The sequence below is a fragment of the Oncorhynchus gorbuscha genome, linkage group LG14 (genome assembly GCF_021184085.1).
Source record: "Oncorhynchus gorbuscha isolate QuinsamMale2020 ecotype Even-year linkage group LG14, OgorEven_v1.0, whole genome shotgun sequence".
Classification (NCBI taxonomy): domain Eukaryota; kingdom Metazoa; phylum Chordata; class Actinopteri; order Salmoniformes; family Salmonidae; genus Oncorhynchus; species Oncorhynchus gorbuscha.
Genome location: NC_060186.1, coordinates 11384544 through 11409220, shown reverse-complemented (window position 1 = coordinate 11409220; position 24677 = coordinate 11384544). Strand labels below are relative to the sequence as shown.

The following is a 24677-nucleotide window of genomic DNA, read 5'->3' as shown; positions in this document are numbered from 1 at the left end:
GTCCACTCACACTCCGCACACCAACTCTACCGAGAAAAACAATGATATGTCCAACATCACACACCCTTCATTCCCTCGCTCGCTTTTTCACTTTCTCCTTCATTCCCTCTCCTCCTAGCAGATAAACGCCCTTCAGACGACACCCTCCATCAACTCTACACACCCCCCACTGTCTGCTCAAATCCAAAAGCAAATTTACATATGAACTAATATCATGTCCCAGAGCTTGCTTGTGTTAACTATCCAGTCACAGGCCCCCTTTAGAGACAAGCCAGAGCAACTGTAGTAGGGGATTTCAAACCAGGCTGATGGCCTTTAAGGGAGGATCACACAGTGAGGGAACTTTCAAACATGGATTTAATCAATCTCAACCTTTTATACATACAATAAAGGAATATTTCTCCCCAAATGCCATCCTCCAGCGCTTAACAATGTGTGGTCGTAGTCTGGAGGCCCGGTGACCCCAGATTCTAAAGGAAGAATTGAATATATACACATCAGGAGGGTAACCATAACAAACTGACAAGGGCTGCGATTCAGGAAGACAAATAAAATGTCCGGGAGAAACTGCATTATAAAAACAGAGTTTAAACAGAGCGAGAGAAAGAACGAGCGAGTGAGGGGTAGAGCGAGACAGTAAGAGTAAAGCGAGAGAGAGCGGAGAGGCCGAGAATGCAAGAGAGAGAGACCAGGCAGGGCTGCGAAAGAGAGGGATGGCAGAGTAGAGGCGGAGGAGGGAGGTAAGCCGACCACGAGTCTTCTCCACACAAATATTTGTGCGAGGCTGTCCACAGAGCTGGAGCCGTGACTATAGGCAGCACTAATCACCCTCCACTGACTGGAAACAGCTTCTTCTCTACTCCTACAGTATAAGTCTATGGTCCTACACTCTAGTACTGTACAAGACCACAGCTCTCTGCCATGGTGGCTGTTGTTACTAACTACGACTACTAGCTTCGAAACAGTACACCACATGCATGCCTTTGAAGTCACAGTCCAAATAAAAACAGGCCAACACAGTCCAATAAAAACAATGGAACAAAAACAGAACTTTTGTCCTAACATGCAAAACAGCCTAATTAGTTTCAGAAAACTGAATCACCAGCTGCTGTTTTGAGATTGCCAATGTTGTATATGCTAATACAGAGAAGCAGTGCAGTAAGGGTTCAGGCCAGGTTATGAGATCTGTTGTCAGTCACAGTGGTTAATGTACTGCTTTTATGCTCGTTTGTTTTCTCTGGGTGGATTTGAACACTCCTACGCCTCATTCTTCTATCGACTAACATAAGGAATGGCAGGAGGAGTCAATGACTCTCCTCAACATCTGCAGCCCCACGTGTTTGGAACCCAGGATGCTAACATGCTAATACATGCTAATGGAAAAGGACCAGAGACATCCTCAGTATAGTGTGTTCATTCATCTAGTTAGCGGTTAGCATCACACATGACTTTCAGTGGATTTAGTTAGCGGTTAGTGCTACATATTGAGTGTTGGTGTTCTTACCGTGGGGTCCTTGCCAGCCATTTGGCATTCCTCAATCTTGCTAACAGATGCAGGCCAAAACACCTGGTGAGAAACACAGAAAACAGCTTCATTAGGGACCATTGCACATCCTGGTCTTCTTGGAAACCTGGGAATTTTTTAAAACCCAGAAACAATGGACAGTTTGTGGGAGCGGAAGGAAGGAAGAGAAGAGAACATATTGAACAGAAATAAACAGATTCTGAAGCAAACGGACAAACTTCACTTACTGTAGTGACTTTCTAATAGGGATGCTCTACACTGTAGTGACTTCCTAATAGGGATGCTCTACACTGTAGTGACTTCCTAATAGGGATGCTCTACACTGTAGTGACTTTCTAATAGGGATGCTCTACACTGTAGTGACTTCCTAATAGGGATGCTCTACACTGTAGTGACTTCCTAATAGGGATGCTCTACACTGTAGTGACTTCCTAATAGGGATGCTCTACACTCTAGTGACTTCCTAATAGGGATGCTCTACACTGTAGTGACTTCCTAATAGGGATGCTCTACACTGTAGTGACTTCCTAATAGGGATGCTCTACACTGTAGTGACTTCCTAATAGGGATGCTCTACACTGTAGTGACTTCCTAATAGGGATGCTCTACACTGTAGTGACTTTCTAATAGGGATGCTCTACACTGTAGTGACTTCCTAATAGGGATGCTCTACACTGTAGTGACTTCCTAATAGGGATGCTCTACACTCTAGTGACTTCCTAATAGGGATGCTCTACACTCTAGTGACTTTCTAATAGGGATGATCTACACTCTAGTGACTTCCTAATAGGGATGCTCTACACTGTAGTGACTTCCTAATAGGGATGCTCTACACTGTAGTGACTTTCTAATAGGGATGCTCTACACTGTAGTGACTTCCTAATAGGGATGCTCTACACTGTAGTGACTTCCTAATAGGGATGCTCTACACTCTAGTGACTTCCTAATAGGGATGCTCTACACTGTAGTGACTTTCTAATAGGGATGCTCTACACTCTAGTGACTTCCTAATAGGGATGCTCTACACTGTAGTGACTTCCTAATAGGGATGCTCTACACTCTAGTGACTTCCTAATAGGGATGCTCTACACTGTAGTGACTTCCTAATAGGGATGATCTACACTGTAGTGACTTCCTAATAGGGATGCTCTACACCATAGTGACTTCCTAATAGGGATGCTCTACACTGTAGTGACTTCCTAATAGAGATGCTCTACACTCTAGTGACTTCCTAATAGGGATGCTCTACACTTTAGTGAACTACCCAATCATGATGATAACTTGTCTACAGTAAATGCTATATTTCTAATCCCGTGAGAAGCTTGAAGGATCTAATGCTGGGAACGTATCAGGCAATTACTTTGCAAATGGATGTGCTACAGCTCTCTCTGGGGTGAACTAAATGCATTCCCATCTGTTCTGCTCTTCACGCCTGTCAGTTATAGACAGGACGGCTCCCTCACTGCACACAGAGATACAATTAGCAGGGAACTTCTGTTACAGAATCACAGAACTGAATCAAGCACCACTAATATATGTCATATATTTTGCTCCATGAAATGGGTGTGATCTAGCATATAAAATGTACTATATTATAATATAATTACCACCATTACTGTTCTTGTATAACGAGCATCATGTAGTCAGCCATGATCTGCCACATGCAAGGAAAGCTAAATGAGATCAACATCATTTTGTCTCCTTGATAAATAGGATGGAAAGTAATGGAAGTAATGTAGGCAATGGACAGGGAGTTATGAGTTAACACACCATCATACTATAATTCTGTAAGGCAGATGAAGTCAGTATCCTGCTATATCCATTCTCTACTTACAATACTATCACAACAAACAATGATCAACTAAACATTTCCCTGATGCTGCAAGGAAAATCCTCTTAGCACTTTAACGGCCTGCTCAGAGGAACTCACCTTGAGTGTCCCATGGGTGATGTTGTTGATGTCCATAGACAGGACATGGTCCTTACAGCCTACATACATCCTGTCCTGGTCCTCGTCCATCAACAGGATCCTGTAGTCCATGGCCTTGTCTGACAGACTGTAGTACTCCACCGTCTGGGAGGCCTGCAAGTCTGTGGGATACAAACAGACAATGTTATGGTGGGAAATAATGAGGAATCTGTTATCGTTTACAGCAGGACTATACCAAGTCAGCTAACACTGACTAAACAACAAGTGCATAAAAAGTGATTGCATCTGTTTTGCAATGCATGCAGTAGATTCCACACAGCACAACTTTCCAGCCACTTTATGAACACTGGACTATCATGGTGAGCAAAAGAGATCTGTGGAAAAAAACATTTACTTGGTTGTCTCGCTGACCGACCAGCTACTGTAAAAGCCCTTATTGTCCTAAAGCTAGAAGGAAGAAGTAAACATCCTCTGTCTCTAAGCGTCCAGAGACGGAGAGCTCTCCATCCAAACCATCAAAGGGCTTCACTGTCTATGCCAAACTCATGCATATTCATCACTATTGACAGGGGGCAGGAGTGGAGGAGTTGAGAGCAAGTTGATCCTTCTTCCTTTGTCTTCTCTCTCTAATCAACAAACACGCTGGCTGTGCTCTCCTTCAGGCCTCCAGGCTAAAGTCACTTTTCATTATTCTATTCAATAGTATTGCACATTGCTTTTGAGGTCGAGGCCCTTTTATCCTGAATGAAAGCCGTTTTCCAGTGCCTCCCCTCCCCCTCTCTTTTTGATCATGGATGTGTGTTTAGTGCTGTTGCCGTATGGAATAAAGCTAGAGTTGTTTACATGAATAAGTACTGTTTCCCACGCCTCTTCACTCTATTGATCTTGACATACCTCTATAAGCATCCTCATATCCTACGCCCCAATCACATGTAGAGAAATCAACTTAAGCCATATTGTTTAAAAAGCATACATTTGTCAGTTGGTGTATCATGTATAATTTTAGGCATGAGCATTCTCACAGTGCGGAATGAAGAACACACACCACACACACCACACACACACACAAAATGTGCTTTGTTTCCACCAGACTCAAATCTAATACGAAGGCCCTTGTCAAACTCCAACAAGCCAATGTGTATTTAATAAAGGGAACCTCTGGAAAAAGGAGAAGATCCACATCTCAAAAGCTTTACAGCTTAGGAGATAGTGTCGCATTGGGCTCAGGGAGATATTGGGTTAGCTCAAGCCTTCGGCTCATCAGGCTAAAGATGTTCAACAGCAGCTCTGCCAGAGATCAGGGAAGCCATGTGTGCCACCAGGGGTGAAGAGGTAACTATAAGAACTAATTAAAACCATGCTTCACTCCAAACCACTCTTACCTACATCCCTCCAGAATAAGCAGGCAGGAGAGATTTGAAGACCTTCTTGGAAAGGGTTTTATTTTATATTTTTCTTATCCTTGAGGGAAAGGAGTGTTCAGTTCACAAGCCTGCGGGCTCCTGCTTCTGTTTTTCCTGGAGCAAAAGGTGTTGACTCTCACTTAATGATTCCTGTTTACAGAATGTTTTATTGTAGCCCTGCTCAATGTGGATCTGGAATCACCCTAAAGTCAATGCTCTTGGTACAGTCTGATTCTATCCATATTCTCCCTCTGGAACATTCCACAAGGGGAACAAAGTGTTCAGAGGTGTGTGGGGTGAGGTGGCCCGGGTGAAATAACTGTTATTATTATCATTAACTCTGTATTGTTTTCCCAGTGGAGGAATTGGAGACTTTCATGTTTCCTCCCGTGGGTGGAAGCCCTAACTAAGTCCAGTGTTTTGGGGGGAAACGCGGCAGGCGTGCGTCACATGACCCCGACACCCAACTGATCCACAGTGAGGCGAGCATAGCCTCTGGTGCATACCATGGGATTCAGTGTCTGTCTGCTCATCATGACCCCAGCAGGACACACATGATTCATGCCTGGGCAAGCATTACATCCTTCTATCAAAATGTCACAATAGCCGTTAGTATAGTGCACCTGCACTCTCTAAAGAAAACAACAAAACTCACTTCGAGTGCTTTCTCCATCATTTTCTGCCTAAAATACATGGGATTGCACAATTTAACATGGGTCTAATTTATAATGAGATAGGCTTACAAAGAGAGATGGTGGCAGGCAGGTTTGTGGATGTTTATTCTACTACCTATTAACCTTTGACCTGATGGGATCAGAGGTCATCCTTGTGGGACGAGTTAAGATTTTGACGCCATAACATTAATACGTGGCTGTGGAAATGTAATCTAAACTTTAAACTATATAATGGCTGTCATAGATCAGTAATAATGAGTTCCAGAAGTATCGCTTAAAGCATTTGAGGACAGTGGCTGATACATGTACAGTACTGTCTGTTGCCATATAAATCATGGGGTTGACAATCAAACCCATGCTCTTACGGTGAGCTCGGGCCTGTTTATTGAAAACCAAATGATCAAATGGGAGCTCCCATATGCTCTCGTCACAATGAATTATAAATCCATCAGGTTGTAGTAATATTTATTAGTCATGGGCTTAGCCTGCATTCCACTATGATGACATCACCAGCAGAGACCCTGAGTATGTCATAAGTGTTTGTGGATATAATTGGCAAAATTGTCCTTGTCTGTCCAGTCTGCTATGGATGGTGCTGTTTATGTAGACTGGATTCACTCAGATGTGGCTTGAGGATAAACTGGCTCTAAATGTTAAGCATAATGAATAAGAACGTTGGTCATTGTTATTGGCTCGGTTGAAGTATTCAGGGGGTCGTAAAATGGGAAGACATCACCCTTGACAGAAAGACGTTGGGGAGGTCTGGTATGTACTGTAGGTTGAGCTGCTGTGGTGTTGACTGTGAGGATGAAATGGCGTGTCCCTTGTTGTTTAGGCATAATGGACAGGATACAAAAACATTTCTGGCCTCGTTATAGAACACGCCCGCAGTAGGAGAACGCAGAGCAGTGTTGAGGACTGAGTAGAGGATTGTGGGTAGTCTATTATTTATGTGGGCAGGTGGGCCGCACCTTCCCCCGTGTGCCTCCTGGTAGGACTCCAGAGTTCACTTTGACTGTGGGCGTTCACCCATGGGGGCTCCGCTGTGCAGGAATAGCGTTCTGACCAGGCAGGTTCACCCATGTAGTGGACTGCGGGTTGCAGAGCAGCCGACTGCTGCAGGTGACTGCACAGTAATACCTCTAGTCCCTTTGAAGAGTGGTTCATTTGTGAGAGCTTGGTCAAGCGGAAGTGGCACAAAAACCTTCAGTAGGGGCCAAGAGACCACAACGGTCATTCAATATTTAAGTGGTGGCGGGTTGCGGGCTTCGCATCGTTGTACACTGCCGCAGAGCAACTACAGATGTTATCTAGTCTGAGTGGAGCGGTCTACACATTTCGCATGCAAGACTAAAACCCAGATATAAATCCATACTAGCGGTCACCCAAGACATCAGGTCAGAGATCCTCGATGGTAAGAATGTAACTAATGAGCCTAATGGGTACACATTCACCTTGACATTACAGCAGGATCTCAGATTATCTATATTTCATCAGCTTATTAACACACTTTTGATTCACATTTGCATTGATCCCCTGTCCAGTGAACCATGTGCACGGAGGGCAAATCTGTTTTAGACAGCAGGCTTTTAATCCAGTCTAAAATGTACCCACCAGGAACGTCTAGTGACATGACAAGACTACAAGCTTTGATCATCATTCCCTATAAATGAGTCCTCTGTAAACTAAGGGAGGATAGCAGAGAAAGGCAACAACCGTCCTGCATGCCACATAGTACTGTCCAAAAGGAAAAAAACAGTTGTGATGTCAGTCTGTAGAATCTAAGTGAAAGGATTTGGGCAACAGCAGGGACTTGTCCTTCCGCCCATGGTGGTTTTACTGTAATTACAATCGGAAGAGATTGCAGTGCTCAAGAGATTGCAGTGCTCAAGAGATTGCAGTGCTCAAGAGATTGCAGGGCTCATAGATGGGACAGGCCATGTCTTGTTTCACAGTGCTGTGATTACATTGAGGGGGGGGGGGATGGTGCCACCACAGAGAATAAGGAGTTTCCCTCCGGCGAAGTGAAAACCCATAACACGGAATGACAGACTAACTCTCCCATTTGTTAGGCTGATCAAAGTAGCGGGCCTCCACCATGATCCCCACCAGTAAACAAGCCAGTGGTGTTTTAGGTTTGGCTCCATACAAGGAACAGTTTATCACATTGCAGAATCGTTAAAATAGAGATCAGCGCCGCTGGAAAGTACGCCGTCTGGCTTTTCCAAGAGCGATGACTTTGTGGGTCCCCCCAAGACCGGGTTTAAGGACATGGAGCCAGCAGTCTGTGCTGGTCGGCCCACTTAGCCACCCTGACAGACTCATTCTACTCTCCCTTTCTCTATGTGGGGGGCACCAGCTGGGGACTGACACTCTCAGGCTGTACTGAGCCATGACACCTGTAGTCCAGCTGTGTCCAGGCAGGGTCAGGTGCACAAGGAGGCAGGAGAGGTATCAAAAGTTCAGGATTACGGCATCGTGTGAACTGACAACTTCCTAATATGGATGCTGTACACGGTACAGCATGGTTCGAGCCAAGGCTTTATCTGGGGATGAAGTTTAGGAGAACCAAGATTTACACAACCAAATCTACACAACCAAGATTTAATCCACTCTACTCATAGGAGTACTGGAAAGCTAGACTAGGTTAAATGGTTAACTAGGCCTGTGGAGTGTGAGTTCTTGCTGGATGTTGGCTACCTCGGTGTCTGAGAGCCAAAGGCCCAGAGGTCTTCAGACCCCATTAACACCACAGAGCTGGGCAGGCGGCCAATCACAAACCTCCCTTTGTGTCTCAGATTGAATGCAGTCCTTTTCAAATGGGCCGCACCCTTGAAGGGCATCATGAATTCATTAACCACATGCAAATGAGGCATCATCTATTTTCAACGAATAGGACCTGTGTTCCAGGGGCAGGAGTAGGCGGATCCCAATCACTCGCCTTGATAAATATTGAAGCATGGGCTTAGTACACCCCCGCCCCCTGATTCATGTACCCACTAAAGATGGAGTGGGTTTCTTTATAAACGTCTGACTTTAGACCTCTTGCCAAGTGTCGGTGCTCTTTGTGAGGACAATGCCACATCTCCTTGGGTTCAGTTCTGCATGGCTACACTCCTCTAATACAATGTTGGTACATTCACACATACTGCGCCACTCACAACCTTTACCCTGGCAACTCAAAGCTTTGGTCTGGCTCTGGAGACACTGACCCGCACGAGGACATTTCTTCCATCACCATGGGGATATAGGCCTAGCCTACAGTAACTCTACAGTATACAATGTTTTGGCAGGTGGTATATAGGCAGGTAAAGCAGAGGGGGTGGTTTGGGTATCGTGCCAGAGTATGGTCTCCTCCTTGTCCCTCCTCGTAAAGAGGGACCACCCAGAGTGGCCAGTGCAGGGCGACAGAGTCGTCTGGCTGGCGATCTATCTGACATTCTCCACAGTCTCGGCCAGGCAAGAGGAGCAGGAGCACACAAACTCACCGCGTAAGCATCAACACACTCATCTCCATAGACGTACAGGGAGAGGGACAACCGCATGGCTGACTAACTCTCATCCCATCCAATATCATCATCCTCTTCCCACCATTCTCTGCAAGTTACTGCATTATCTAGCAGTCTCCAGACAATGTCAGGGGAATCTCATGGTCATATGTAGGATGACTATTCTCCTTTTAGCCTTTGGTATAACCTCCCTATCATTGATTTCTCACTACATCTTCACTATGTAGGACACAAGGGTAGGACAAGATGGAACGAGAGTCTCAGAGTGTGGCTCTCTAAGACTCTGCAGGGTGCGGTTACTCATCACCAGCGTCAGAGCAGTCTTCGTTACACGGATGAGCTGAGATGCGGCGGCGTTGGGTAATATTCCCTTCAGGAGTCTGAAACCGGAGACGCAAATCAACCTGTCCATCACGCTAGCTAGCGTTAGCCTTAATTCGCACCTGGCCTCTTCACCTGCCACAGAATCCCACCAACCCCATATCGGCCTCTCACAACCTTTCACCTACCAGTCCTCCGGTTACACCTTCACCCCGCCCGCAGATACCAAATCAGATGTATTTTTACTGTCAGTTCAGCTATAGACTACGGGCCCCATGAGACCAGAGGGAGAGTCAATATTGGACTATAAAATGTTCCTTCCTGTATTATACTTATGCTAAAATGTTTTCTTCTATTCTACTACCATTTACATTACGTTCATATTCTTAACTTCTCTATCTTATTCTTGTTGCATTGTTGAGAAGGAACCTGCAAGTAAGCATTTGATTGGAGGGTGTATACCATTTGAGTCCCGTACACATGACTAATAAAACTTGAAACTGTCAGGTTCAGGGGAGGTTTAATAGACAGTATTGGGCCATGAGATTCTCTGATTTAGTAGTGATGGAGGTGGAAGTGAAGCAAAGGCTGAGTAAAGTTTAGGCGAAAGGGGCGGACATGTTGAGATCGTCCTTTTGTTGGATTACAACGTTAATATTTCCTGGCTGACATCATGCAGGTCAAATGGTCATCTCAGTGCTGTCGAATGATGGTGAGGGTCAATGGTGTAAAGTACTTGACTATTTTTGACGACTTTTACTTCGCTACAATGATTTCCACTGGTATAATAGAAAGTTAACCCAAAGAGTCACTGAGCCTTGTTCCATTGTTAGTGAATGCAGTGCATTCGGAATATATTCAGACCCCTTGACTTTTTCCACATGTGGTCACATTACAGCCCTTTTCTAAAATGGATTAAATTGTCCCCCCCCCCTAATCAATCTACAAACAATACCCCATAATGTCAAAGCAAAAACAGGTTTTTAGAAATGTTTTATAATGTAAAAAAATTACACGTTTTAAATATCACATTTACTTAAGTATTCAGACCCTTTACTCAGTACTTTGTTGAAGCACCTTTGGTAGAGATTACAGAGTCTTCTTGGGTATGACGCTACAAGCTTGGTACACCTGTATTTGGGGAGTTTCTCCCATTCTTCTCTGCAGATCCTCTCAAGCTCTGTCAGGTTGGATGGGGAGCGTCGCTGCACAGCTATTGTCAAGTCTCTCCAGAGATGTTAGATCGGTCTCAAGTCAGGGCTCTGGCTGGGCCACTCAAGGACATTGAGACTTGTCCCGAAGTCACTCCTGCGTTGTCTTGGCTGTGTGCTTAGGGTTGTTGCCCTGTTGGAAGGTGAACCGTCACCCCAGTCTGACATCAGCGCTCTGGAGAAGGTTTTCATCAAGGATCTCTCTATACTTTGCTCTGTTCATCTTTCACGATCCTGACTAGCCTCCCAGTCCCTGCCGCTGAAAAACATCCCCACAGCATGATGCTGCCACCACCATGCTTCACCGTAGGGATGGTGCCAGGTTTCCTCCAGACGAGACGCTTGGCATTCAGGCTAAAGAATTCAACCTTGGTTTCATCAGACCAGAGAATCTTGTTTCTCATGTGGGCTGTCATGTGCCTTTTACTGAGGAGTAGCTTCCGTTTGACCACTCTACCATAAAGGCCTGATTTGTGGATTGCTGCAGAGATGGTTGTCCTTTCTGGAAGGTTCTCCCATCTCCACATAGGAACTCTGGCGCTCTGTCAAAGTGACCATTTGGTTCTTGGTCACCTCCCTGACCAAGGCCCTTCTCCCCTGATTGCTCAGTTTGGCCAGGCGGCCAGCTCTAGGAAGAGTCTTGGTGTTTCCAAACTTCTTCCATTTAAGAATAATGGAGGCCACTGTGATCTTGGAGACCTTCAATGCTGCAGACATTGTTTGGTACCCTTCCCAGATCTGTGCGTCGACACAAACCTATGTCAGAGCAAGCACACACCTGTCTATATAAGCTCTACGGACAATTCCTTCGACCTCATGTCCTGGTTTATGCTCTGACATGCACTGTCAACCTTATATAGAAGGTGTGTGCCTTTCCAAATCATGTCCAATCAATTGAATATACCACAGGTGGACTGCAATAAAGTTGTAGAAACATCTCAAGGATGGTCAATGGAAACAGGACTCACCTGAGCTCAATTTCGAGTCTCATAGAAAAGGGTCTGAATACTTATGTAAATAAGGTATCCGTTTTTTTAATGCATTTGCAATGTCTAAAAAACAGTTTTCACTTTGTCATTATAGCATATTGTGTGTAGATCATGAGATTTTAAAAATAAATCCTTGTTACAATAAGGCTGTAACATAACAAAATGTGGTTAAAGGGAAGGGGTCTGAATACTTTCCCAATGCATTGTAATGTAATAGTCTAGCTGTGTTCGTTGAACCTTTTCCCTTTTATTATGTATATAACCTTCGCCTTTTTCTATGGAAACTCGCTTAAGCTCAAAGCCAGTATGAGAATAGTTCTGTGTGCAAAATAAAATATTTAATGATACATCTGTAAAAAAGACAGAAAAACAACATTGAGAGTACATTTCACAGAATCAATAGCCTAAATTCTCAAAGACCAACCGTCACCATTTTCATTTAACCTTGTGTATCTTCCAGAAAGATACTGTCTCCTCCATATTGATGGCCATTGATTACCTTTCAACATGGAGCACGGGATGAACACTAAAACATTCATCTGGGGCAGCAAGGTCAAAGGCAGGAATGTCAAAACACAGAGACAGGAAGAGAAAGGAGGAGAAAGGAGAGAAAAAGTATGACTGACAGAAGGCTTGTCAAACCCTGCCTGCAAACACAGCGACCGTAGGCTTTGCTGCAGCCTGTACCCGCTAACCTTCACTGGAGAATGTCCTGTTTCTAACTCAATCAATTAGCTCGGCTAGCAACGGGATACATGCCTGGAGACACAAACAACAACCACTCAAAAGAATTACCCTTGTCAGCCTGGTTATTTGTATGTCTAAACATCTCTCTGTCGACAGTATTGACAGGTCACCGGTTTGCATAGCCTTGAACTCCCTGGAGCATACCATCACGGATTTGGGACTTCACTTCAAAGGCAAATTATGTTGCAAATTAAGTTTAGATGCAATCTGGGAAAAATAGTGTAAAGCAGATATGGGATGCTGTGTGAAATTAGAAGCATTTTACTCTACTTCCATGCCCCTGAGCACTAATGCAGACACTCTGGTCCACTTTTGCCCCTCGTCAGCCCTGCCTATAACCTTTGACGACCTTCGACTTCCTATTGGCCCTGCTGACGACCATGCGGGCAGCAGTCTGTTTGACCTATCCAGGCCCTGTAATTGCGGGAGGGTCAGGGATAGAAGACAAAAGGGCAAACCCACAGAGAACACATTATCATGAGATCTGGGGCAAGTTAGGCGATTTATGGTCAGGTTTAAAGGTTTAGGTTCGGCAAGGATAAAACCTTGAACATCAAACCACTGGCTTAGACCTTCCCATTAGATTTAAAGTTTGAGACATTATCTTACAGGAGGTGAATGTTACATTGGCAAGGTTCTTCTGTTTATCTTCCAAATGATTCCTTCACGTAGGAATTCAGAAAATGTTTGACTTTGGCTGTGTTTCAGTTTCACTGAATGCACCTCTTGATTTCCCTCAGTAAAACGCAAACGTTTTTCAGGATACCTGAGGTATTCCAAATATTCACTTAACAGCTCACAGCCTCAATTTGTTTAATAAAGAGGGACGAAAAAAAACCCTGGTCAGTTTCCATGGTGAATTCAGCGGAAAGGTATACCATCAGAAAGTAATCAAATGTGAAGAATTTGCATGCGCACACACCCTCTCACAATTAAATAAACATACTTCACAGTTGAACGAGCACCCGATTGTCATCCTTTATAAGTAATGAGGGCAAGGAGGAGATTCTAATGACGCATGATAAAAGAAGGAACTGATCTGAGGAAGCTGGGGAACCAGAGCATCCGTTCTATGGTGAGAGGCTGTGAGACAGACGGCTGTGTGTGTGTGACGTCTGGTTCCGCTCAGGGTTTGGCTGAGAACAGGAGTAGCTCCCAGAGAGAGGGAACATTCATTACAAGAACACCATCTTAATCAATCTCCCACACATCTCTAACTGCAGCTAAGCGACCAAGGCTCTCTACCAAGGACTAGACAGGAGGATTCAAATAGACACCTGCTAAACACACACACATACACTTTACTTTTTTTCCCAACGTAATTTCCATAGTGACACCCTGACCACCAGCAGTGTTTTACCAGGATAGAAGGACATTAATGACATCTTAAACAAAGACCACCACCCACCCTCAGCCACACGCACCCTGTCAGCGGTGACAGTGACCATGACTCTTAACACCCACTGTGTTAGTGTATAATCCTCTTCACAATCACCCAGAGAGAAACAAAACCAAAATCATCCTACCAGACCATATACAGAAAGCCTTAGAGGTGTAATACATCTTCTTAGGGTTAGGCCCCTTTTTTCTGAATTTCCACCTGAATGACGTGCCCAAAGTAAACTGCCTGTTGCTCAGGCCCTGAAGCCAGGATATGCATATCATTGGTACCACTGGAAAGAAAACATGTTGAAGTTTGTAGAAATGTTAATAATGTAGGAGAATATAACACAATAGGTATGGTAGGAGAAAATCCAGAGAAAAATCAACCGGAATATTTTTATTTGTGAGAGACCATGCCAAGAGAGAGAAGTTCATTCGGTTTCTGATTAAAAGCGTATCACCTATGTCACTGAATCCATTTGAGAAAGGACAATCTTATATGACCACTGGACTAGATCCAGATACATTTTCCACCTTAGTTGAAATGGAAACAAATCTCCATATAATCTATAGCAGGGATTTAAATAAACACAGATTATCAACATCGCAGTGCACTTCATTTGTGGACCATGACAGAGGTGGTAGTAGTAGCCATCAAATCACCACGCCAAGGGCTCCAAATCACAAAGCTTTCTCTGAGCAGGTGAAGTGTGAATCTGAATGGACTAGGTAATCCTAGCCCAGGATTCAGCTAAATATTTTATTACATTTTCTCTGCTTTTGTTTGGATCCTGGCCTTGGATTAGACCTAGCCCAGTCTAATCTACACCTCACCTGCTCAGAGAAAGCTATAGGAAGCCCACTGTTAGTGGTTCATTATTCAGTCCTTAGTCCTGGGCTTTGTACCATTCTCACATTTGAATGATTCATGGGAAAATATGGCCCTTATCTTCTTTTATCCATGGTTGACAAAACACAGACTTCGGAGCACTCTGCTATTCATTATTTTAACTTTCACTGAGACAGATGGAGTCTGTGTTTTGGAATATATGAAATGAAAGGGGACACGAGACTAAATATTGGAGAAAATAAAAGTGATTGAAAACAAAAGTTTAAAAACAAATCCCTTTTCATGCTAGTAAATCCATAATGATTTTTTGCAAAGAATTGAAGCCCCTCGTTTATTTTCCAGCTTTATTGAAACGTATGGCTGTATTTGACTGTTTATTTTATAGGACTGCGTTCTGGGGCCTGAGTTTCTCACTGTTTATTATTGTATTTTGGCTGTTGTTGCGTTGCATTTGCCTCTCCGAGACAAGATGAAGCAGTGTGAGGGAGCAGGAATGCCAGTGACGGCAACCTCTCCTGGAGACGCGAGCTGACTCACTCAGCCACGTGAACCTGCCTTACCCTCAGCTAGAGTTTCAGGAGCGAGGGAAGAAAAGATGGGTAGCTAGAGGGAGAGAGAGAGAGATACTGTGTACTGACACAAGTCTCCTCCCAGAGTTTGTTTTCTCTTATTTTGGTTTAGTCAGTTTAGGCTGTAGTAATAAAGAGTGTTTACTCCAGGGAAATACAGTATATCTCACCTCCAGTGCAGAACCTTTGACACACACCCTTACACTTGCTGCTGACTGGACCCCCCACCTGTTACCCTCTCTGGGCCCTGCACCTCTCTTCTCCCCACCATGGTACTGGAGAGAGCCCATGCACCCCAAATACTTCCCTCAGTGGGGAAATCCACACTGGAGTTTATTGGAGAGAAGAGCCCTCTCCCTGGGTCAGAGGAGTATAAACTCCTTACATCTGGATCTCTCCCAGGCAGAAGCTCCACTGAAGGCAGGATGAAATATGGAGCCTGTCCGCCCCAACGGCAAATGATTTCCATCTCCACCAACAAAGATCAGTTCAGCTCAACTCCCCTGTGCTTAACATCTCAGATAGAATAGCTCTAAAATCACAGCATGGAAGCCAACCAACACCTGAAATCTAGGCTCCCAATCACATCTCCATTCCTTTCTTTAAAACGTCCTTCTAGTCACTGCCAAATCCCCTCCCCTTCTGTTTTCACACTAATTCAATCCAATGAGTCCCATGAGAACGAAGCACAGCGAAGCACCTACATAGATCATCCTAAGTGACAGACACACATCTGACTTTAAAAAAAGAAAAGCTTCTACCGGTCCACCACAAAACCAGAGCTAACCAACCAAGAACCACTTTAGAACATATTTGACTGATAATAGCTCCCTTTGACGTTTCACTAAGATACAGTAGAACTGCACTAAAGCAAGGAATGGGGACAAATCAAATCCACACATGGAAAAGGGATTGACCAATCTCATGATCAGCAGCAGGGATAGATTCATTCCCAGTATGTTGATGGTGAATCTTGGAGGATAGACATTTTAACAGGGCAGGAGTGAATAGGCCTACTGTGGTTGTATGTAGAACCACAGAGGTATTTGAGTGGTTTGGTCTGTTTGATGTGAGTTAGCAGGCTTTTTCCAAGCCACCAGTAATGTTCCACACATCCCCTAGACAAGAGTATACAGCCTGGGTCCTGTCTGTGAGCAGCTCTGCGGAGTTGGGCGTTTCACTGCCTGTCTCTGGGCTACAGCACTGGGCTACAGCACTCAAGACAATCACAGAGAAACACAGAGAGAAGAGAGGGAGAGGAGAGAGAAAGGCATTCAATGAAAGAAGAAAGGTGAGACAGTAGGAGAAAAGGGGCAGAGAGAGGATGAGAGCCAGTGAGAGGAAGAGAAAGGTGCCTGGAGTCAAGGACAAAGATGACCACAGTACATCACAGCCTTTCCAAAAACAATGAGTCACAGTCACAACACCTCTTAACACTGTCTGAGCACTCAGACGCCGCACAGACACATGTGCAACACAGACAAAACCTGTCTTTCAAAGGTAATTCGTAAAAATCCAAATAACTTCACAGATCTTCATTGTAAAGGGTTTAAACACTGTTTATCATGCTTGTTCAATGAACCATAAACAATTAATGAACATGCACCTGTGGAACAGTCGTTAAGATATTAACAGCTTACAGACAGTAGGCAATTAAGGTCACAGTTATGAAAACATAGGACACTAAAGAGGCCTTTCTACTGACTCTGAAGAACACCAAAAGATAGATGCCCAGGGTCCCTGCTCATCTGCGTGAACATGCCTTAGGCATGCTGCAAGGAGGCATGTGGACTGCAGATATGGCCAGGGCAAGAAATTGCAATGTCCGTACTGTGAGATGCCTAAGACATCGCTACAGGGAGACAGGGCGTACAGCTGATCGTCCTCGTAGTGGCAGACCACGTGTAACAACAGGATCGGTACATCTGAACATCACACCTGCGGGACAGGTACAGGATGGCAACAACAACTGCCCGGGTGACACCAGGAACGCACAATCCCTCTGTCAGTGCTCAGACTGTCCGTAATAGGCTGAGAGATGCTGGACTGAGGGCTGTAGGCCTGTTGTAAGGCAGGTCCTCACTAGACATCACCGGCAACAACGTCGCCTATACTGGACCAGACAGGACTGGCAAAAAGTGCTCTTCACTGATGAGTCGCGGTTTTGTCTCACCAGGCGTGGTGGTCAGATTCGCGTTTATCGTAAAAGAAATTAGCGCTACACCGAGGTCTGTACCGAGGTGGAGGGTCCGTCATGGTCTGGGGTGGTGTGTCACAGCATCATCGGACTGAGCTTGTTGTCATTGCAGGCAATCTCAATGCTGTGCATTACAGGGAAGACATCCTCCTCCCTAACTTGGTACCCTTCCTGCAGGCTCATCCTGACATGACCCTCCAGCATGACAACGCCACCAGCCATACTGCTCGTTCTGTATGTGATTTCCTGCAAGACAGGAATGTCAGTGTTCTGCCATGGCCAGCGAAGAGCCTGGATCTCAATCCCATTGAGCACGTCTGGGACCTGTTGGATCGGAGGATGAGTGCTAGGGCCATTCCCACCAGAAATGTCCGGGAACTTGCAGGTGCTTTGGTGGAAGAGTGGGGTAACATCTCACAGCAAGAACTGGCAAATCTGGTGCAGTCCATGAGGAGGAGATGCACTGCAGTACTTAATGCAGCTGGTGGCCACACAAGATATTGACTATTACTTTTGATTTTGACCCCCCCTTTGTTCAGAGACACATTATTCCATTTCTGTTAGTCACATGTCTGTGGAACTTGTTCAGTTTATGTCTCAGTTGTTGAATCTTGTTGTGTAAGTATTTGTATGAACATATGTTAAGTTTGCTGAAAATAAACGCTGTTGACAATGAGAGGACTTTTATTTTTTTGCTGAGTTTATAGCACAACCACACAGTCTCTCTGCATTGGGCCTGAAGGTACTGAAAGATGATCAAACATACCCATCAGTTTCTGTACAACATCAACACCAGTGTACAGTTACACCACTTATGAGGAGGGGTAGCTGGTTCCTGAAAGCATGAGAAACAAGAAACAACCCCTCCTCCCCCGCAAACTCCTTCCTAGTTCAGAGGGTTAATAATTCATCCAATTATCTGTGTCATGGAAATTAAATAGAAGAGGAATCAGACCAAGAGTCTGTAACAACACTCACAGAGATGGGAAACTGTGCCTCCACCCACTGTGTGTGTTTAACGTTAACCAGGACCAGGCTGACCCAGGGCAGTCAGTCATTCATGACACAGTACAGTACAATCACAGAGGTATGGCTCTGGCTCGCCTCAATGACATGGAACAGAACAAAGAAATGGAACCACGATTTCAGGGTCTCACAGGCCGAAACCAAGAACATGTCGATGTTAAGGCCCACAGGGACTAAGCAGCATGGGTACTTTAAAGGTTAGAGCCGGCCTCCCACTATCTGGTGGAGAACACTGATTAAATGTCAATCAAACGCAAACATCTAAGGGAACATTCAACGATCTCATCTCAGACATTGCAGAGAAGGTAATTATAGAGTATTTTCTCATTAGTTCAAAATGACAAAGATGATTGTACATCCTCTGGTTGGGCATCAATCTGTTATTAACCATATGTGACCCATTAACACTATAAACTAATAGCTTCATTGTGTTTTGTAAGCTCATCACAGCTGTGGTAAAACACAGCAGATCAGGATGAGACTAAGCCTGAGGTAATGCTTTATGGATGTTCTGTAGAAGGTTAGATGGAGGGCATGTCTGTCCGATGCTTAGGAATTCACTGTTGGAGTAAACAGGACATTTCTTTACCTTCGAAGGAGAGGAAGACTCTTGGCAGTGGCTGGAGGAAGCTGGAGACACAAGTGAGGAGGAGAGAGAGAGCCAGGAGGGTGGATCTGACTCCTATCCAGGGCGGGGTCTTAACGACCCCCTCCGGCCACCTCATGACAGCAGGGCCTCACACCACACCTAGTCCAAATAACCTGAGGGAGGAAGAGAGAGGGACATCACTGGTTAGGCTACAGTACCACAGATACAGCAGGGATGTTCAAATCCAGTCCACGAGGGCTACAGCACTGCTGATTTTATTCCCTTCCCGGTAGTTAATAGATCCCAGTAATTGATTGATTCACTCATCTCGTTTCCCAGGTCTGAAACAATTCCTGATTAGAATTGTAGGATAAAAACTAGCAGTGATGCAGCCCTCCATGATCTATTCCTGTCCTATGGTGCCTACTTCCTGTCCTATGGTAACTACTTCCTGTTCTAATAATAACACTAAATAAGGAGGATCCGTTTTAAAGGAGAGAGATCAGAGTGTCACATGACAGTTAAATTCATCAGTTACCACATCCTTTAACATGGCTCACTGTTAAATATGGATGAGATTCCTCTACACAAAAGAGCTGGGGGAGAATCTCCTGTCCTGCCTTCACTCTGCTTCCATTATTGGACAAGAGGAGCTCCATTATTGATGAAGACAGGTATTACCAGGGGATCTTCTCCTGTAGAGAGATTACTGCTAACCAAAAAATGTGCAGGCTCTTCTGCCCATGGCCATGCCACTCAATGTCAATGTGTTGTATGCAAAGTATCCATATTGGTTTAATAAAAAATAAAAAGAAATGTGGGAGACAATAAAATGCACCCAAACAAAGGCAGATCTATATTCTCATGGCTTATAGATGAGGGTGGGATATCTATGAAACTTTCAATTTGGGATGCAGCTGACGGAAAAGTTGAGGCACTGGGATCAGATGAACCATATATCACCCAGCTTAAATGTAACCTGCATGACGGGCTTGTTGCGTCGTTTGAGGGGCCGCGTGTGAAGAATTAGAACGCATATGGAAAAGTGCAGAAGGGTTAAAGATCTCTTTGGCAGCATGGCTTCCTAAACCGGCCCTAGCCCTCCCTATCCCAGCCCACCCTAGCTGGAGTGAGTTCACGGAGAGAGAAGCCCTTGCGCTGGACTGGAGATGTCAGCCTCGCAGCTGCTTAAGCCATCACTGGAGACCGGAGCCTCTACTGCTGCTGAGTGCCAGGAGTCATTACAGTGAGAGAAGACACAGGCCTGCCATGACACACCACCTCAGCAGGATTAGACACATACAACTGGAACTTCTCTCCTGCTTTAAATCTACCACGGTCATACTGTATAACCTGTCAGGTGATATCATGGATCCCTACAAATATGACTGGCACCTAGCTAGTACAACTGACCTGCCCAACTGACCTCCATGTACACAACCAAACTCCACATTGATGTACATAACAGCCTTATAAGGAGCGATGCTCCACATTCTGGTGTACAAAGCCATGTGGATAGCCATAAACATTCATTTGTCTGGCGAGACTGTAGTCAGTCCAGAAATACTGCTGCTTGTCGAAGCCTTGCCAGGAATCCTGGTGATGACAATTAAATCGGTCTCCACAAAGGAGGTGGACTTGAATAAATACAGCAATACATTACCGAAGGGGTATAAGAATAATTGGGTTTATTGTGTGTTGTTTGGCCCTTTGCCTAAGGAATGTTCCATCTGACCACTTCAGAGGGAGTCTCTCTTTTCAAAAACGACCAGTCGATGAATGTATGATGACATTTTAAGACCGATTTGTTTTTCCTAGATGCTGAACAGGAGATCTGATCATCTGGCTCTGCCATAATGTCCTTATTGAATGAGAGAAATTCCTCTGTCTGTCTTTTGTAATGGACTATTCATATTTCACACAATTGAGCGCGTTTACAGTGCATTCGGAAATAATTCAGACCTCTTGACTTTTTCACATTTAGTTTTGTTACAGACTTATTCTAAAATGTATTAAATTAATGTTTTTTTTCTCAATCTACCTACACACAGTAACAATGGCAAAGAGAAAACAGGTTTTTACATTATTTACATAAGTATTCAGACCCTTTGCTATGAGACTCAAAATTGAGCTCAGGTGCATCCTGTTTCCATTGATCATCCTTGAGATGTTTCTACAAATTGGTTGGAGTCCACCATTGGTAAATTCAATTGATTGGACATGATTTGGAAGGGCACACAGCTGTCAGAGCAAAAACTAAGCCATGAGGTCGAAGGAATTGTCCGTAGAGCTCATGTCTTGGTTTTTGCTCTGACACAGGATTGTGTTGAGGCACAGATCTAGGAAGGGTACCAAAAAAATTCTGCAGCACTGAAGGTCCCCAAGAACACTCATCAAGAACACTCAGGTCCCCATCATTCTTAAATGGAACGAATTTGGAACCACTAAGACTCTTCCTAGAGCTGGCCGCTCGGCCAAACAGCAATCGGGGGAGAAGGGCCTTGGTCAGGGAGGTGACCAAGAACCAGATGGTCACTTCTACAGATCTCCAGAGTTACTCCGGGAAGATGGGAGAACCATCCAGAAGGACAACCATCTCTGCAACACTCCACCAATCAGGCCTTTATGGTAGAGTGGCCAGACAGAAGCCACTCTTCAGTAAAACACACATGGCAGCCCAAAAGGCACCTAAAGACTCTCAGACCACGGGAAACAAGATTCTCTTGTCTGATGAAACCAAGATTGAACTCTTTGGCCTGAAGGCCAAGTGTCACATCTGGAGGAAACCTGGCACAATCCCTACGGTGAAGCATGGTGGTGGCAGCATCATGCTGTGGGGATGTTTTTCAGTGGCAGGGACTGGGAGACTAGTCAGGATCGAGGGAAAGATGAACAGAGCAAAGTATAGAGAGATCCTTGATGAAAACCTGCTCCGAAGCACTCAGGACCTCAGACTGGGGCGAAGGTTCACCTTCCAACAGGACAGCGACCCTAAGCACACAGCCAAGACAACGGAGGAGTGGCTTTGGGAGAAGTCTCTGAATGTCCTCGAGTGGCCCAGCCAGAGCCCAGACTTGAACCCGAATGAACATCTCTGGAGAGACCTGAAAATAGCTGTGCAGCGACGTTCCCCATCCAACCTGAGAGAGCTTGAGAGGTGGTCCTTCTGTAGCTCAGTTGGTAGAGCATGGCGCTTGTAACGCCAGGGTAGTGGGTTCGATCCCCGGGACCACCCATACGTAGAATGTATGCACACATGACTGTAAGTCGCTTTGGATAAAAGCGTCTGCTAAATGGCATATATTATTATTATTATTATTATCTTCAGAGAGGAATGGGAGAAACTCCCCAAATGCAGGTGTGTCAAGCTTGTAGCGTAATACATAAGAAGTCAAGGCTGTAATCGCTGCCAAAGGTGCTTCAACAAAGTACTGAGTAAAGGGTCTGAATATTTTAAAAAATATATTTCCGTTTTTTTTATACATTTGCAAGCTGCAGTATTTCTGGACAGAGTACAGTCTTGCAAGACAAATTAATGTGAATATTTATGGCTCTCCATATGGCTTTGTACACTAGAACGTGGTCGTTATGCAGGTATTGTGTGTCGACTGATGAGGGAAAAAAACAATTTTATACATTTTAAAATAAGGCTGTACCGTAACAAAATGTGGAAAAAGTCAAGGGGTCTGAATACTTTCCGAATGCACTGTACATGGAAAGTAATGAGGAAAAAGCAGTCTCATCTGGGTTACGACTTGATAAATGGCTTGTTTTGGTCTAGACTCGCTCTTCTTCCTGGTCCTATTTGTACAAAGATTCCTACTTTAAATAGAGATAACCACACTGTAATTACAACACATAAATTAGACAAGAGACTGTGTCTCTCTCTCTAGTCATGGCAGAGATGCTATTTAGACCTAGAGCATGTAAATAATAGCAGATGCTAAATAATCATCATAATAATAGTCATAATAATATATTGAGAGTATAGAGTTAATCTGTGTGAATTGTCTGTATCGGAGTGATCCCTCTGCCTACAAGATCTACCAGAGGGCCTCCGAGTGTTCACACCACACCCTGTCACTCACAAGTTAATGGCTCGGGTACATGGACATGTTGCCAAGCACACGTTTGATTAGGGAGAGCTAAGGAAAACTGAGTGATTGTGTTCCGAAAACAGAGGATTCAGGGCTCTACAGTAACCAGTTGAATAGAATTGAATAATACTTTTTTAACAATATCTTTGGTTTATCGTCAATCATCTCAGACTCACAATCTTCTATTTTTACTCATATAGTTAATGTCAGACAACGTGACAATCTCAGTCCCAGAGCAAAGGCACACTTGTGATCACGCTGATATATTTGTAATAGTACGTCCTATAACCATTATACTTATTTCTACTCAATGTAAATGTGAATATAACATGTATCCCACCATAAATACAGTGTGCAAACATCAGTGATGAAGAACAATCAAAAACACATTCAATGATCAGCAGTTTTCAGACGCCTCACAGCACCTAATTTCAGGCATATTGTGACAAAACTCAACACAGAAAACCCCTTATCCATCATTATAGAACGGAGAAAATAAACCACCAAACTGCAAACGGTATCTAAATTAACAAGACACAAATTTAGCTACATTTGGATGAAGTATTTCTTAATAATTGTCTAAATGTGTTCCCTTTCAGCCATTCTTATTCCCTTTCCGTCTGTCTACCAGTGGGACCCTGCACCTGTTAGCCCAAGTCCACGCAGCCCTCTCCCACTACCCCGGTGAGTGATCTCTCTGTCACAAAGATTGACTGTCCACACACCCCTGTCCCAGCCTAGGACAGCCCAGCCTACGACCCACCTTATAAGGCTTCCTCTCCTGCTCTGTCTCTGTCCCGATCCCAAAGCCCTGGTTCCCTGTCTGTTCCTGTGTTGACCCAGTCCTTATCCTCTTCAATCACTTTAGCACCACTGAGACAGTTCTCTCCCAGAAAGAAGGCAGAGAAGTGAGCGCTGCTGCTATTCCATCCAACCGCCTGCAGGACTGACTTGATGAGTGAAAGAGAAAGAGATGATAGAGGGAAGGGGAGAGAGAGGAGGAGAGAGAGAAAGGGCTGGCTTCCTATTACATATTCTACTGAAGCCCCCCCCCTCGTTTCTCTTTCTCTCTCCCCCTCCGTCAGCTAACGAGACAGCGAACTGATCACACAATCCCTCCCAGTACTAACATTTATCTGGTGGAGGATTCCCATCTCACACAGACAGAGAGGATTCCCATCTCACACAGACAGAGAGGATTCCCATCTCACACACACAGACAGAGGTCTCCTACCTCACACAGACACAGACAGACAAAGGACTCCTACCTCACAAAGACACAGACAGACAGAGGACTCCTACCTCACACAGACACACAGACAGACAGATGAATCCTACCTCACCCAAACACAGACAGACAGAGGACTCCTACCTCACACAGGCAGACAGAGGACTCCTACCTCACACAAACACACATACAGACAGAGGACTCCTACCTCACACAAACATAGACAGACAGAGGACTCCTACTTCACATAGACACAGACAGAGGTCTCCTACCTCACACAAACACAGACAGACAGAGGACTCCTATCTCACACAAGGAGACAGAGGACTCCTACCTCATACAGACTCAGACAGACAGAGGACTCCTATCTCACACAGACACAGATAGACAGAGGACTCCTACCTCACACAGACACAGACAGACAGAGGA

General features: G+C 44.7%; 1 protein-coding gene across 1 annotated transcript in view; it reads right to left on the bottom strand.

The window, feature by feature from the left end:
• LOC123994435 (semaphorin-3C-like) overlaps window positions 1-23998 on the bottom strand; it is a 58458-nt gene extending 34460 nt beyond the window's left edge. The window contains exons 1-4 of the mRNA XM_046297003.1: window positions 23784-23998; window positions 18924-19096; window positions 3456-3616; window positions 1505-1567 (exon numbers count right to left, since the gene is read on the bottom strand). Coding sequence (XP_046152959.1) covers window positions 1505-1567; window positions 3456-3616; window positions 18924-19059 — 360 coding nt within the window. The 5' untranslated portion in view covers window positions 19060-19096; window positions 23784-23998. The remainder of the gene's footprint in view (window positions 1-1504; window positions 1568-3455; window positions 3617-18923; window positions 19097-23783) is intronic.
• Window positions 23999-24677: the final 679 nt, after the last annotated feature.